Here is a 17,140-nt window from a genome sequence, read left to right as displayed (position 1 = left end):
ACGACTGGTTAGAGTGTCTGCCTCACAGTTCTGAGGGCCGGGGGTCAATCCCCGGCCCCGCCTGTGTGGAGTTTGCATGTTCTCCCTGTGTCTGCGTGGGTTTTCTCCGGGCACTCCGGTTTCCTCCCACATCCCAAAAACATGCATGCTAGGTTAATTGCAGACTCTAAATTGCCCGTAGGTGTGAATGTAAGTGTGAATGGTTGTTTGTTTGTATGTGCCCTGCGATTGGCTGGCAACCAGTTCAGGGTGTACAGCGCCACCTGCCCAATGTTAGCTGGGATAGGCTCCAGCACGCCCGCGACCCTAGTGAGGAGAAGCGGCTTGGAAAATGGATGGACAATGGCCGTTGTTGTGTTGCAAGCCTGGCGATGCTAGCCAGTAGCAGCTCCTGTTGCTAGCTGGGAGAGCTAGCAGCTGGAGCTAGCTCGTAGGGCTGCACAATATTTTGCTTGAGAATCGTCATCGCGATGTACTTGTGCCGTAGTCACATTGCAGGGTCTGTTCCGATGATGTTTTTATGGAATATGCAGTAAATTAGCTAATATTACAAGTGACCAGCAGAGGGACTTGTTTGGACATGTTAATATAAAGAATGTACACACTGCAGTTCCTATTTTGCTCTGACATGTTTTTTTAATTGAAAATGTTAACTTTATTGGCCGTCAGATACCGTATTTTCACGACCATAAGGCGCACCGTATTAAATGGCGCAGTCTCAGTTACGGGTCGCGCGGGCAGTAGCTTTAGCAGGGACGCCCAGACTTCCCTTTCCCCAGCCACTTCATCCAGCTCTTCCGGGGGGATCCCGAGGCGTTCCCAGGCCAGCCGAAGGACATAGTCTCTCCAGCGTGTCCTGGGTCGTCCCCGGGGTCTCCTCACGCTGGGACATGCCCGGAACACCTGACCAGGCAGGTGTCCGGGAAGCATCTGAATCAAATGCCCCAGCCACATCATCTGGCTCCTCTCGATGTGGAGGTGCAGCGACTCTACTTTGAGATCATCCCGGATGACCGAGCTTCTCACCCTATCTCTAAGGGAGAGCCCGGACACCCTGCGGAGGAAACTCATTTCGGCCGCTTGTATCCGGGATCTTGTTCTTTTGGTCACGACCCACAGCTCGTGACCATAGGTGAGGGTAGGAACGTAGATGAAGTGAGAGCTTCCCCTTTTGGCTTAGCTCCTTTTTTACCACAACGGACTGATACAAAGTCTGCATCACTGCAGACACTGCACCGATCCGCCTGTAGAGCTCTCGTTCCATTCTTCCCTCACTCGTGAACAAGACTCCAAGATACTTGAACTCCTCCACTTGGGCCAGGATCTCATCCCTGACCTGGAGAGGGCACGCCACCCTTTTCCAACTGAGGACCATGGTCTCAGATTTGGAGTTGCGGATTCTCATCCCAGCCGTTTCACGCTCTGCTGCGAACTGCTCCAGTGAGAGTTGGAGGTCACTGCTTGATGAAGCCAACAGAACCACATCATCTGCAAAAAGCAGAGATGCAATACTGAGGCCACCAAACCGTACCCCCTCTACGCCTCTGCTGATTCTTGGGCGCAGGCATGGTAAAACATATGCTAGCTTAAAACATACGGTAGCATGTATGAACGGTGAAACAATATTTTTAAAAAGGCAGCGGGAACAATGCTGAGTTCGGTTGTACTTTATTGAAGTATTTAACAATGAACTTATGTTATTTTTTTATCAATCATCATCCACAAATCCATCAAAGTCCTCATCTTCTGTATCTGAAATGAAGAGCTGGGCAAGTTCTCCATCAAACACGCCAGGGTCCCTCTCGTCATTGTCGGCGTCTGTCTCGTTGCCGTGCGGCTCCTCAGAAATGATGCCGGCTTTTACGAAAGCTCGAACAACAGTGCAAGCAGACACGTTAGCCCAAGCATCCACAATCCATTCACAAATTGTGGACACGCTTGCTTCGTAAGCGTGTCTCTTCGTAGGTGCCATTTTCGGGGGTACTTAGCCAAACCGATGCACATACCGGAACTATATACCTACTGGGGGCGTGCCTTTAGCATTCTCTGTTACTTGCACCCTTCCCCCTTTAACGTCCGCATGCTGTCCTCAGTCATTGTCCGCCTTTCCTCTATATAAGCAGCGTGTCGGCAGGAAATGCTCCCAGTCAGTCAAGCGGAGTGCTCCTCAAAGTCACACAACAACATTTACAGATTTTGGAACTTGGTGCACTCATAAGGCGCATTATAAGCCGCCCCGTCCATTTTGGAGAAAATTCAAGACTTTTAAGAGAACGTTATGGTCGTGAAAGTACGGTATTTCCAATACTACGCCAAAAGACGCGCGACAACGCTAAAAATAAACTAGCTTTTGGATTCAAATATACTATGCAAGATGGCGAGGTGGAGTAAATGTTTTTGTGGAGTGACATTAAAGCCGATCAGCATAAAATGCAAAATATCGGCCGATACCGATCAACCCGATAAAATCTAAAAGTCTAATTTATACTCATCCGGGACGCTTCGTGGGACTGTCAATGCAGACAGGACTCCAAGCCATGGGTTCCACGGATCTCTTCCTCCACATCAAGGTGGGCAGCGTGATGGAGAACTGTTCGGCAATGTCCAGGCCTGATGTATATCTGTATGGGCGAAAGGAGAGACCAAAGCACATCTCCTGGCCCAATGTAGGGCCAGGAACCCATACAAAACACGACCACAGAACCACCATACGTCCGGTATATCAACACACCTGCTCCCACCATCCTAATTTGGATGCGAAGAGCGAGAGAACATTTTTTTGTTCCCAGTGACAAGTTCAAGCAGCTGTTTAATGAGCAAAGTGTAGTGCGTTAAACCACTTCAAGAGCAGTCCAGACTCCAGACGACTTTGAAAGCGCTCACTTTTCGTTGTAATTATTTAAGTATTATAAGTCCTTCAGTGAGTCAGTCCTTACCTCCATGACGATTTCTGACCGTGCACTTCGCTATGAATAATTAGCCCACAATTTATTGCGCGCTTAACATGGCAGTCAAACCCTATTATTAACGTCTAACTACACTTTTTACGATGGAAAATAACAGAAATAGTGTGGCGAAAGCAAAGCTGTGCATTTCTTTGCACCTTTATATTTACTGAACCTTCACTGTTGATGTGTGATAAACAATGACGTCCCAGTCGTTTTCTTTAGAAAAGGATGCCGTCGGGCTATTTGGTAAAATGCGATTGGGCAGATGGGCTGCTGCTGCTTTAAATCATCATCCATAATTGATTGCTTAAGAATATTTATTGACTGAATAGTAACTATTAGTGTGCAGTAACAGTAATCTGATTACTTTCCTGGATACAGTAATGTTACATTGCTCGTTACTCAAAATGGCGGCCATTTTGTAACGCGTTACCGGCATCACTGGCCATCATGGTCTCCTAGTAAGCCTGCTAAGTTAGTGTGTGTGTATTGGTTGGGAAATGTAGGTTAGTTAATCTCAGCATGTCTGTTAGTTTTATACCATACATTTGTTTTCAGACACGTCAAGGTGAAAACGACTCCTAAAGTCCTCCACAGGTGTATCCCACAATGGCCCATTGCTGTGTTACAGCAGACCACAATTCATCATATTCCTCGATCATGTGATATTTCTACTTGCATTAAAGGGTCTCTAAGCAGATGTGTTTTGTTTCTAAATACCGTAATTTATATTGTATAATGCCCATTTCCCCCCCAAAACTTGTCAATAGTGCGCATTATACGTAGGTATAGGACACAGGTGTCAAACTCAAGGCCCGGGGCCAGATCAGACCTACCACATGAGTTTATGTGGCCCGCGAAGGCAAATCATGTGTGTCAACTTCCATGATTCTTGTTAAAATCTAGACTTTCACATTTTACAAATGTATGCCGCCATCTAGAGGTTATGAAAGAGCGGTACACTTTCATTCCAATATGGCACCGCCCCCTAGAGGTTATGAAAAAGTTGTACACTTTCATTTTTAATACGACTGATGACTGAACAACCATCATTAATTTCTTTATGGTTATGTTTTGTCTAATGATAATGCTTTTCTGAAATGCTTGACAATTTCATTTGAATCCCATTAAAATAAAGTGTTTTGCTTGGTCCTTCATGTTTTCTTAAAGAATTGTTCGCAACTTACAAATTCTGCTTGGGTAATCAAACATATGAGCTGTCTGTTTTCTCATTTTCTAAATAAAAGTAGGGCTGTGAATTACAAAATAGAGCAATAAAATATTGTGTTCAAATAAAGTGCTTAACTTCAGAATAATTATTTGAAAAAGCTAACAAAATACAGATAATACTAAATTATTTGATCATATGGGCAGAAGCAAAATCATGCATTGTAAAAATGTATTTTCCATAGGTTGAAGGGTTTTCCAGAATTTTGAGGTCAACTTTTGGGGTGCGCATTATACATGAGAAATTACGGTACATTAAATATGTTTGGAGTTAAGTGTTTGAAAACATATGCAGAGACTTAAAACAATATACTGCTGAATTGTTGAGATATAGCTTAAGCATCTTTGTCACCGTTTGAATTTTCCTGATTTTGTGTGCGGGCTAAAACACAGCCCTGTGACCTCACTGGGCCCGGGGCGTATACTTTCTAGTGCGAGTTCCCTCTCCTACTATACACACACACACACACACACACACACTACCACCAGCCTACTCTGCGGTGCGCTTTTTACAACGGATAGTTTTGTAAACTTAACCAGATACAACATGGCTTCGTGGGTAACTTTATACTAGTGAATGGGGCATTGCCGACTGTCTAACTTCCTCGGCTTCTTCCTACGGTCCCGCTGTCATCGGGTGCCGTGTTCGGCTGTAACATTATCACCAACAACGTGGGTAAGTTGACTTGTGTGCTTATTTTTGTGGTTATCGTACACAATAACCATAACATTTTGAAGTTGTACCTCTTAACGTGATTTTACGTTGTATAAGCCATCACCCCTTCAGTATGTTTGAGTCCTTTTGGCGCATCCATTCGACACGCCCACAGTGTCTGAGAGGTGGACCTTCGATTTTTTTTTTTAAACCTGATTTTATATACTTAGTGAATTATTTTTTTCCTCCCCATTCAAATTTGGCAGGCTTGTTAACATTAATCTTCTCTGTGGTGTGTGGAATTTTAGTGCCACTTTAATTATGTGCTGTGCATGGCGTCGTGTGGTGGTGTGTTTGTCCGGAGATTAAGAAATCCATGGTAGCATTTATGCACTTTAAAATGACTAGTAGTGCGATAATGTGGGACAATGTCTATTGTGCAAGCGGTACAGATACTTCTCAAACACGAGTGGCCAGTATTGGTCAAAAACAGATATGCAAGTAGTGCAGGGTGGTGAGTACTACAGTGAGTGCACGAGTAATGTATAATTGGCCCGACAGAGATGTGACTACAATCATAAGACAAAATTGGCAGCATGTTACAATGGAATTGTAACTGTTTAAGAAGTTAATGGCTGGAGGGAAGAAGCTGTTGGAATGTCTGCTTGTTTTAGTTTGCATTGATCGATCGTGCCTACCTGAGGGAAGGAGCTGGAAGAGGTGGTGACCAGGATGTGGAGGGTCCAAGAGGATTTTGCATGTGCTTGTCTTGGTTCTGGCAGCGTGCAAGTCCTCAAGGGTGGGTAGAGGGACAGGACTGATTCGATGACTGCTATGTAGAACTGCCTCAACAGCTCCTGTGGTTGGCCATACTTCCTCAGAAGCTGCAGGAAGTCCCATCTTTTTCTGGCCGTTTTTGAGGATGGTGTTGATGCTGATCTCCCACTTCAGGTCCTGAGAAACTATAATTACCAGGAACCTGGTCTCGATGGTTGACGCAGGGCAGTTGGACAGCTTGAGGGGCAGCTGTGGCGAAGGATGCCTCATGAAGTCCACGATCATCTCTACAGTCTGGAGCGTGTTCAGCTCATGGTTGTGTCGGCCCCTCCACAGCGCTAGCCGCACCACTTCCTGTCGATACACAGACTCGTCACAGTCTTTGATGAGGCCGATGACTGTGGAGTCGTCTGCAAACTTCAGGAGTTTGACAGCCGGGTGCGTTGAGGTGCAGTCATTCGTGTCGAGAAAGAAGAGCAGTGGAGAGAGGACACAACCTTTGGGCGTCCTGATGCTGGTGGTGCGTGTTGATGAGGTGGTGTCCCAAAGCCTCACCTGCTGTGTCCTGCCAGTCAGGAAGCTATAAATCTACTGGCAGGTGGCAGGCGAGACGCTGAACTGGAGAAGCTTGGATGATGGTTTTGAACGCAGAGCTGAAGTCCACGAACAGGATCCTCACGTATGTCCGCCGTGCTGTTGAGGTGTTCCAGTATGAAGTGCTGTGACATGAGCAGACCTGTTTGCTTGGTAGGCAAACTGCCGGGAGGTCCAGTGGTGTGGACCTGTGATGCTCTTGAGGTGGTCCAGCACAAGGTGTTCAAAGGACTTCATCACCACAGATATCAGGGCGACAGGCCTGTAGTCATTCAGACCCAAGATTGCTAGTTTCTTGGGGACTGGGATGATGATGGACTCCTTTAAAGAGTATTGTATAGGAAAACAAACTTATCATTAAAAAAGGTCCAATAATAATGATTTATCCATGTTCTGTTTCGGACTGTGATTTTAAATATGTAAATTGATTTATTTTGCTAGTAAATAATTTCCAATATAGCATGAATAATCATAAATGGTACTTTTATATAGCGGTTGTACACTTCATCCATCCATCCATTTTCTGAGCCGCTTCTCCTCACTTAGGGTCGCGGGCGTGCTGGAGCCTATCCCAGCTATCATCGGGCGGGAGGCGGGGTACACCCTGAACTGGTTGCCAGCCAATCGCAGGGCACATAGAAACAAACAACCATTTGCGCTCACAGTCACACCTACGGGCAATTTAGAGTCTCCAATTGATGCATGTTTTTGGGATGTGGGAGGAAACCGGAGTGCCCGGAGAAAACCCACGCAGGCACGGGGAGAACATGCAAACTCCACACAGGCGGGGCTGGGGATCGAACCCCGCACCTCAGAACTGTGAGACTGACGCTCTAACCAGTTGGCCGCCGGTTGTACACTTATGAAATTCTTTTTACATGTATGTCAATCATTTGGATGTGGTAATGGTCAAAATGAAGTGGTTTCCCAGGGGAAGAGGGTTTGGACCACTTACCATAAGAACTGGCCCCTCTGAGTTGAACAAATGATCAAATAAAAGTAAAGCCTTTGTTTTTTTGTTTTTGTTTTTTGTTTTAATTTAATGGACCTGGTTTGTCTGACAGCTGCTTGTTGCGGACAAACTTCTTGTTCACAGTAAAATATTGAGCAAATATATCTCTAGTCACTGTCAATCTTGATATAAAACTATGGTATGCCATGGTCATGCTGTACCTCCTCATTGAGCAGCAAACTTTTTCTTGTCTCGAAATATTTTCAATTGGGCAATTTCAAACAAATAAAATAAATTTCAGTTTAAACTTGGTATTTTTTTCTTCTTAGCTTTTCTTGTAAGTATAAATAACCCTTGAGAAGCAACACCTGAATGAAGTCACGTGATAATTGGACACATACTCATCGCCATTGTATAAACTGGCCACAAATTTGACGGTAGTCATAATTAATAGAAACCTTAGCCTTCCGCAGGGCCGAAATTATGTTAGTGAATTGCATTAACGTCAAGCTCACTCATTTACGCAGCGTTCATCTTAGCTCTTCCACCACATTGTCTTGCTTGAGAGATGTCGCGTCACCGTGGTTCGCCTTTCTGTTCAGTCTGAAATGATCCCACACTTTCAAAATTTTGTCTTTTCTCACATTTGTCGTCTCTGACGTCATTGCCATCTTCTGCTTCTTTTGTGTTTAACGGCAGCTTGCAGGCGACCAGGTAGTCGGCGTTTATTTTGCACTGCTTGAATAAAAAAAAAAGTACGCTCCGATTCTGCTTCTGCCACCATCGCTTGCGTTGATGCAGTAACTATGTTGCGCTAATCTTTCTGCTTCACAATTGAACTCTCTCCTGCCATTAACAACCAGCTACTCTGGAATACCAATAATGTCAAACTGGGAGGGCTGGGAGTGAATGAGTTAAGCGGATCCCAGAAGCAGGAAAAAAAAAGTAGTTTTTTTATTTTATTTATTTATTTATTTATTTTTGTCCTCGAAACATTAGAGTACTCCTTGCAGCCTTTATACTGTAATCCGCTCTTTTGACATATTCTTGAAAACAATGCGCATTATACACAAGAAATTACGGGAATCTTAAACACAGAAAAATACTTTGTCATGTCACATACAAATTTCGCTGCATTATTCTAATACCCGTTCTTTGATAGGACATTTACATTTTTCACAGGACAACAGGTGATGTTGTGTCGGGGGTGGTGACCAAAGTGTTCAACCAGCCAAAGGCTCGGGCTAAGGAGCTGGGCACAGACATCTGTCTGATGTACATCGAAATGGAAAAAGCCGAGGTGGTGCAGGATGAGCTTCTTAAGGGACTGGACAACAAGAACCCCAAAATAGTCATGGCCTGTATTGAGACTCTCAGAAAGGCTCTCAGGTCAGTGCTACTTTCCCCAATAGAGAAAACCATTGTAATGTAAATGCATTTTATGAAATTCACTGGCAAAATTACTTTCATAATGGCCACTGCAAGAAAAATTTGATTGAGATACTTGTGACTGTAAATTGAATAAACTTGGATCTACTCAGATTATGACTTCCACATCAATTTATCACTTTGAAAAAAAATAATTCTCATAACTGGCGTACATTGATCATTTTCATGTGGTCTTCTTTTTTTCAGTGAGTTTGGATCCAAGATCGTAACTTTGAAGCCAATAGTGAAGATTCTACCCAAGCAGTTTGAGTCCAGAGAGAAGGCGGTGAGAGACGAGGCCAAGATGCTTGCTGTAGAAATCTATAAATGGATCAGAGATGCTCTGCGACCTTCACTGCAGAATATCAACTCTGTGCTGGTGGGACATGCTCATCTCTGGAAACGTACATACAAGCTGGAACTACTTCGTTAACAATTGCATTAAATGAAAGAGTGTCTGTGCTGCCTTTTCAGCTAAAGGAACTTGAAGAGGAGTGGATGAAGCTTCCTTCGACACCACCCAAGCAAAGCAGGTTCTTGCGCTCGCAGCAAGACCTGAAGGCAAAGTTTCAACAACAACAACAAGCACAAGGACAAGAGTCTGGTATTAATTCAAACAAACAAAAAAAACTTAATGAATATTTGCTGAATTGTCCTGTACTTGAATTTTTATTTAACTGTAATTTAATTAATACAATATTACTATTAGTAGTTTTGTGAGAAATTTACTTAGTTTTTGCTATGGTCTAAAACAGTATTTGAAATTGTATTTAAAACAAACAACATAAATAAATAAAAATACATTGCTGCCCTCTGCCGAGCAAAAGGCTGCCGCACACCAAGCGACACCTTACAGCTAAATGCACAGAAGCTTTTCCTCACGTTGAAAATATATTTTTAATCGTGCTGCCGCGCCGACTCAAGCCAAATAAATAGTATATGAAGTGTCAAATATTTAAATTTTTTTTGCATGAATACTTAACACATTCACTGCCATTGACGACTTTAGAAGTCAAATATCCATGTTAACTGGGAAGGCTGGCAATGAATGAGTTGGCTATATTCATAAACTATAATATGGGTTATGGATGAAAAAGGTTGTGTACCCAGCGCACGTTCAAATGAATGGTGTCAGCAAGACTAACACTCTTATTCTCACCAAAAGTCCTCTTTAGAAACCTGCTTCTTCCTTAACTATTTATCTATGTTTTTATGGTTTAATAAATGTGATAATATGCCAAGTGTACAGTTTTCACCACAGTATCCAGTCAGAGCTGCGCAACCCAAAAATGACAAACTCGAGCTTCTTCATGCCCGTCATCTTCATTCTCATCTCCATTTTAATCCATCCATCCATCCATTTTCTGAGCCGCTTATCCTCACAAGGCTTGCGGGAGTGCTGGAGCCTATCTCAGCTATCAACGGGCAGGTGGCGAGTTACACCCTGAACTGGTGGCCAGCCAATCGCATTGCTGGTTAATTCCCCTCTCTCCTCAGGTCTTTGATCACACGCTGGCTCAAACTGAAAAGGCTGAACAGTGTTAATTGCTGCCACGGCTGCTACTGTAGCTAATGCTAAAAACACAGGCGAAACTTGGCATATCCCCTTTTGACATCACTACCCAGCGACACAAACAACAATGGCGATGTCTGTTTTGTAAAAAATATAAACCTGGAAATTATTTTCGAAAGTTGTATCTTATTTTCATGTCAGTGGCGAGGTGTGCTGTAGGTGTGACAGAGGAGTTTATGGTGGAGGTGGGACTTGCTCAGGCATCAGCCCTAAACCCCTTCTTGTTTGCAGTGGTGATGGATAGGCTGACGGATGAGGTTAGACTGGAGTCCCCGTAGACCATGATGTTCGCAGATGACATTGTGATCTGCAATGAAAGTAGGGAGCAGGTGGAGGCATTGTTGGATTTATCTTACCCAACATTATAAAAAATAGACACAAAAGGAATGAAGACGCTTGTTTCTTTTTCTCATGAGGAGGGCGCATGGGAGATTGTTCAGATTACAGCCTCTCAACACGCTCTAAACAGTCTCTCCTGTCGCTCCTGCATTTATTTGAAAATAGGGAGGTTTCTAAGTTTACAAGACATAACGTACTAAGCTACAAGACACAACACACTAATCTTGAAGGCGAGACATCTTCCTTTCTAAAAATTGTCCATAATACTAATGCAAGCTAAGCTAAATGATAACTTCTACAATATATCTAACAGGCATGCACTGGAAAGGAGAGGAATGAAGATTAGCCAAAGTAAGACTGAATATATGTGCATGAATGAGAGGGGTGGAGGGGGAAGAGTGAGGCTACAGGGAGAAGATATAACGAGGGTGGAGGACTTTAAATACTTGGTCAGCAGTCTAGAGCAATGGTAAGTGTGGTCAGGAAGTGACGCAACAAGTCCAAGCAGGTTGTAACGGGTGGCGAAATGTCTCTGGTGTGTTTTGTGATAGAAGAGTCTCTGCTAGGATGAAGGGCAAAGTTTCTAAGACAGTGGTAAGGCCAGCCATGATGTATAGATTAGAGACAGTGGCACTGAAGAGACAACAGGCAGCAGAGCTGGAGTTGGCGGAAATGAAGATGTTGAGGTTCTCTCTAGGTGTGACCAGGTTGAATAAAATTAGAAATGAGCTCATCAGAGGGATGGCCAAGGTTAGATGTTTTGGAGACAAAGTTAAAGAGAGCAGACTTCGATGGTTTTGACACATCCAGAGGAGAGAGAGTGAGTATATTGATAGAAGGGTAATGAGGATGGAGCTGCCAGGCAAGACAACTAGAGGAAGACCAAAGACAAGGTTGATGGATGTAGTGAGGAAGACATGAGGACAGTTGGTGTTAGAGAGGGGATGCAGGACATAGGGTTACATGGAAAAGGATGACGCGCTGTGGTGACCCCTAACGGGACAAGCCGAAAGGAAAAGTAGTATCTTATTGTCATGTTACTTACATCAAAAGAGATCATATAAACCATTCATTCATTCATCCGTTCCGCTTATCCCCACTAGGGTCGCGGGCGTGCTGGAGCCGATCCCAGCTATCTCCTGGCGCGAGGCGGGGTACACCCTGAACTGATCGCCAGCCAATCGAAGGGCGCATATAAACAACCAACCATTCCCACTCACATTCATACCTACGGGCAATTCAGAGTCTTCAATTAACCTACCCTGCATGTTTTTGGGTTGTGGGAAAAAATCCGAGTACCCGGAGAAAACCCACGCAGGCACGGGGGAGAACATGCAAATTCCATACAGGCGGGGCCGGGATTTGAACCCCGATCATCAGAATTGTGAGGCAGATGTGCTAACTAGTCGTCCACCGTGACGCCTCATATAAACCAAACGTCATTAAAATTGGAATTCTTTTTAAACTAGTCTGATGCTGTTTCCTCTTTTACCCACATTTTGCAGGAGAGGAAGAGGAGGAAACAGTGGCAGCAGTGGATCCTTATGAGCTCTTGGAAGCTGTGGATATTCTTACCAAGTTGCCCAAAGACTTTTATGATAAAATTGTGAGTGTAATAAGATAAAGTGTGTGAAGTGGTCATACACATAGCAAAATTATCAATTTTATCTCGTGAATTCTGTAACTACATTCAATTGTGAACCTTGTTTTCTATTTTTGCAGGAAGCTAAAAAGTGGCAGGAGAGGAAAGAAGCTCTGGAAGCTGTTGAATCTTTGTCAAAGAACCCAAAACTGGAGAGTGGGGACTATGGAGATCTTGTTAGAGCACTCAAGAAGGTACTTGGTCAAGTGATTTGGGTTATTTATTGCGTCATTTGACCAATGTGTTCCTGGTGACCAATTGTGCAGTAAGCTGAGGGCTTGAGGGACCCTGGCGGATGCTAGCCACTTTCAGCTTTCAAATTTCTTTGCTTTTCTTTCTCTTGCTTTTTCACTGAAGAAACTGTGGTTAACATACAGTCCCCTCCAAAAGTATTGGAATGGCAAGGTCACTTCCTTTGTTTTAGGTGTATACTGAAGACATTTGGGTTTCAGATCAAAAGATGAATATGAGACAAAATTTCAGATTTCCAGCTTTTATTTCATGGTACCGTAATTTCTCGTGTGTAATGCGCACCCCCAAAGTTGACCAAGATTCTGGAAAACCCTTCAACCTATGTATAATGCATTTTTACAATCCATGATTTTGCGTCTACCCATATGATCAAAACATGAAGTATTATCTGTATTTTGTTAGTTTTTAAAAAAATATATATTCTGGTTAAGCACTTTATTTGAACACATAATACTTTCTTTTTATTTACTTGCTCTTACTTTGATATTCACAGCACTACTTTTATTTAATAATTTAAAAAACACACAGTTATGCTCATATGTTTGATTACCCAGGCCGAATTTTTAAGATGTGTACAATTATTTTAAGAAAACATGAAGGACACACTTAATTTTATTTTAATGGGATTCAAATTAAACTGTCAAGCATTTCAGAAAAGCATTATCATTAAACAAAACATAACCATAAAAAAATAAAAAATTAATGATGGTTGTTGTTCAGTCATCAGTCGTTTTTAAAAAAACATTTCACAAATTCTGCCTGGGTATGTAAACTTATGAGCACAGTTGTACATTTATGCAGTCATATGTACCCCTGTCATATTGGAATGAAAGTGTATTCTGCACCTTTATCATAACCTCTAAGTGGCATACTAGAATGAAAGTGTCCAACTTTTTCGTAACCTCTAGGGGACGGTGACAGATTGCAATGAAAGTGTACGGCTTTTTCATAACCTCTAGATCGCGGCATACATTTATTAAATGTGAAAGTCTTTTTCGTTTTCTCCTATAGCCATCTATAATGCGCACTATTGACTTGACAATTTGTGGTGGTAAAAAAATTGGCATTATACACGAGAAATTACGGTATTTACATATAGATGTGTTAACTCGGAAGATCACCTTTTTGTTTGACGCTATTCACTTTAAAGTGAGCAAAAGCATTGGAACAGACATTATTAAATGAACTTGGTGAAAAACAGTTAATACTTGCAATAACTGTATCAAGCCTGCGACCCATTGACTTCACCAGACTGTTGCATTCTTCATTTGAAATGCTTTTCTTGGCCCTTACTGCATCCTCTTTCAGTTCTTCGTTTCTAGGGGTTTCTCCATTCAATCTCCTCTTCAGGAGGTAAAATACATGCTCTATTGGGTTAAGGTCCGGTGATTGACTTGGCTAGTCTCAGACCTTCCAATTTCCCCCCCTGATGAAGTCCTTTGTTGCGTTGGCGGTGTGTTTTGGGTCATTGTCTTGTTGCATGATGAAGCTTCTCCCGATTTCTTTTGGATGTATTTTTATGTACAATTCCAGACAAAATGGTTTTGTAGACTTGAGAATTCATTCTGGTCCTACTGTCATGAGTTTACATCATCAATAAAGACGAGTGAGCCCTTTCCAGAAGCAGCAATGCAAGCCCAAGCCGTGACATTACCCCCACCATGCTTCACAGATGAGCTCGTGTGTTTTAGATCATAAACGGACACTCTTTTTCCATACTTTAGCCCTTCCATCACTCTGGTAGAGATTAATCTTGGTCTCATCAGTCCATAAAACTTTGTTCCAAAACTTTTGTGACTCATCTATGTACTACTTTGCAAAATCCAATCTGGCCTTCCGATTCTTTTTGCTGATGAGTGGTTTGCATCTTGTGGTATGGCCTGTATATTTCTTATATTTAAGTCTTGTTCAAGCAGTGGATTATGATACCTTCACCCCTGCCCTATGGCGGTTGGCAGTGATGTCGCTGACTGTTGTCTTTGGGTGTTTCTTCACAGCTCTCATAATGTTTCTGTTATCAACCGCTATTGATATCCTTGGCCGACCTGTTCGATGTCTGTTGGTCAGTACACTAGTAGTTTCATTCTTTTTTCAGGACATTCCAAATTGTTGTATTGGCTTTGCCCAATGTTTCTGCAATACCTCTGATTGATTTTCCCTCTTCTCTCAGCTTCAAAATGGTTTACTTTTCTCCCGTAGACAGCTCTCTTGTCTTCCTGGTTGCTGAACAGCAAATGGCGTTTTCACAGGTGAAACCAAAAGCCAAAAACAAGCTCTATCTAGTGTTTAAGCAATCAATCTAAAAGGCAAGAAACACCCATCAGCTGCATTCAAATAATTTTGCTCACTTGAAAAGTGGGTGGGTTCAGACAAAAGGTGCTCTGTACTGAGTTATTACATCTAGATGTAAATACCATGAAATAAAAGATGGAATTCTGAACTTTGTCTCATATTCTGATCTGAAACCCAAATGTCTTCAGTATACAACAAAAACAAAGGAATTGACCTCGCCATTCCAATGCTTTTGGAGGGGTCTGTAAATCACAGATGCATAATCAAAATTAGGCCAGACCAAAAAACAAAACCTTGCCTTTTGTTAAGGGAAAAATGTGTGATTCATTGTGATTATTCTTAATCTCGGGCAATTATAGTCATAGATATTATCCCTTGTCATGAAACTAAATTCATTACTAAAGAACTGGCGTATTAATGTGTGGTTACTCATGAAAAATTAATTAGCAGAAACAAAGCAGAACACGTGTCTTGTTCAGTTTCTGCCTCGCTGGTAATATTGTGACGCTGGAGGATATATGATGACAACACAGTACTTTCTGACATGTGTCTTAGGTTGTGGGGAAAGATGCCAATGTCATGCTGGTTTCAATGGCAGCTAAATGTCTGGCCGGACTGGCCTCCGGTCTCAGGAAGAAGTTTGGAACATATGCAGGACAGGTAAGTTGTAAGAATATTCTAATTTTAAACAAACGTTTTGGCGAACCTGCTTCAACCCACACAATTATATACCTACAATTGTTGACATTCAAAGGCCACAGTGGATTTCATTCATTTAAAAAAAATAGATATATCTTTTTTTACACATAATCATTTTCTAGTTTATTTTGCATTTCTTTGGAGTGTCACTGTACTGCTATATTTATTTTCTTATTGTTGTATTTAAAATGTGAAACTAGAGACAGACATACCATTCTAGTAATAGACTTTAGGTTTCGAACAAAAGTTCTTTTTAAGTCAACTATCCAAATAAATGGGAACTTCACCAAAAATAATGTATGAATAATTAAATATTACACATTAAAGTGAATTACGTTGCATTTGCCATGGTGGGCTCTGCAATGGAATTGGAGAATAAACCAGCAAGAATCTGGTGTATTTTATTCAAAAGGTTTATTGTCCATAAATAAGAGGCGCAATATCCCTCACTCCCCAGGTTGTTCCAACTATTCTGGAAAAGTTCAAAGAGAAGAAGCCTCAGGTTGTCCAAGCCCTGCAAGAGGCCATTGATGCCATTTTTCTTACAGTAAGTATTCTCAGCATACAATTGATTAAATGTCTAATTTAATCACCAGAGGAAAAATAAGTATAAAAAGTAAAGGTAAAAAAAAGCCTTGTACAGTAGAAGTCATAAAAACAGGCAGACATTATTCTGTCTTTTGTGACCTGTATTGAATTTCTCTGACAGTCTGGTTTACTATGTGAAGGAGAATGTTTTATGAGTGATACACACAATGAGCTACGCTGAAGTGCTAATGAACATAAAAAAAAAAAAAAATCTTCTGAAATATTTGTCTACCTACTGCAAACGGAAGCATTTCCTCACTGTATTTTACATATGCAGTACTGTTTATGTAAGTGCTGACCAATTTAACTCATTTGCTGGAGGTGGGGCTCAAAGGAGAGCGCCTGGTGGTCGGGCCTACACCGATGGGGCCCGGCTGGGCACAGGCCAAAGAGGCAAGGTGGGTCCCCCTTCCCATGGGCTCACCACCTATGGTAGGGGTCAAGGGGGTCTGGTGCGCAGTGAGCTGGGTGGCGGTTGAAGCCAGACACCTCAGCGGTCTGATCCACGGCTACAGAAGCTAGCTCTAGGGACATACTGTAGAATGTCACCTCTCTGCCCTCCCTCTTATCCTCACTGAGGACTCCCTTGTTCTGCTGGGAGATGGGCATGATTAGGACGAACGCATTTGATTTGTGGATTGTTGTACATCTTCTAGTAAGTTAATACATTTTTTGAAATGGTATTTTTTGTTTTTATATCACAATACAATAATCTTTTTTATCTCATACTCTACAAATACCCCAAATGGGTAAACAAGCTAATACTGAAAGTAATAAAACAAAGTGTTTAAAAAAACAAAAAACAATCAAAACTAACAAACCTGCTCTAAAAGCTAATTAAAAGTAACTGAATTTGAAAAAGAAAAGTCAAAATGAAATAAAAACTAACTATAATGGAAAATCCAAAACTGTTATAACCCTGAGGATCACACACATCAGCCTCCCTGGTAAGGTCTATTAAGGGATTCTGGAGAGGAGGGTCCATCGCGAAGTTAAATGTCAGATTCAGGAGGATCACTGTGGTTTTCGTCCTGGCCGTGGAACAGCTCTTCACCCTCGGCAGGGTCCTTGAGGGTGCATGGCGTCCAACCAGTCTACATGTGCTTTGTGGACTTGGAGAAGGCGTTTGATCGTGTACCTCGGGGAGTCCTGTGGAGGGTGCTCTGGTAGCCTA

The 17,140-nt window shown here is 42.3% G+C and overlaps 1 protein-coding gene across 4 annotated transcripts in view; it reads left to right on the top strand.

Moving 5' to 3' along the window:
• ckap5 (cytoskeleton associated protein 5) overlaps window positions 1-17,140 on the top strand; it is a 111,041-nt gene that overhangs the window by 13,656 nt on the left and 80,245 nt on the right. For all 4 annotated transcript variants that reach the window (XM_061677394.1, XM_061677396.1, XM_061677395.1 and 1 more), the window contains exons 4-10: window positions 8,336-8,542; window positions 8,789-8,960; window positions 9,056-9,185; window positions 11,999-12,099; window positions 12,216-12,329; window positions 15,235-15,339; window positions 15,836-15,925. In XM_061677394.1, the coding sequence (XP_061533378.1) occupies window positions 8,336-8,542; window positions 8,789-8,960; window positions 9,056-9,185; window positions 11,999-12,099; window positions 12,216-12,329; window positions 15,235-15,339; window positions 15,836-15,925 (919 nt within the window). The remainder of the gene's footprint in view (window positions 1-8,335; window positions 8,543-8,788; window positions 8,961-9,055; window positions 9,186-11,998; window positions 12,100-12,215; window positions 12,330-15,234; window positions 15,340-15,835; window positions 15,926-17,140) is intronic.

The sequence above is a fragment of the Phycodurus eques genome, chromosome 5, assembly GCF_024500275.1.
Source record: "Phycodurus eques isolate BA_2022a chromosome 5, UOR_Pequ_1.1, whole genome shotgun sequence".
Lineage (NCBI taxonomy): Eukaryota > Metazoa > Chordata > Actinopteri > Syngnathiformes > Syngnathidae > Phycodurus > Phycodurus eques.
Note: the sequence above shows the minus strand (reverse complement) of the source record. Positions and strands in the feature narration are given on the sequence as shown.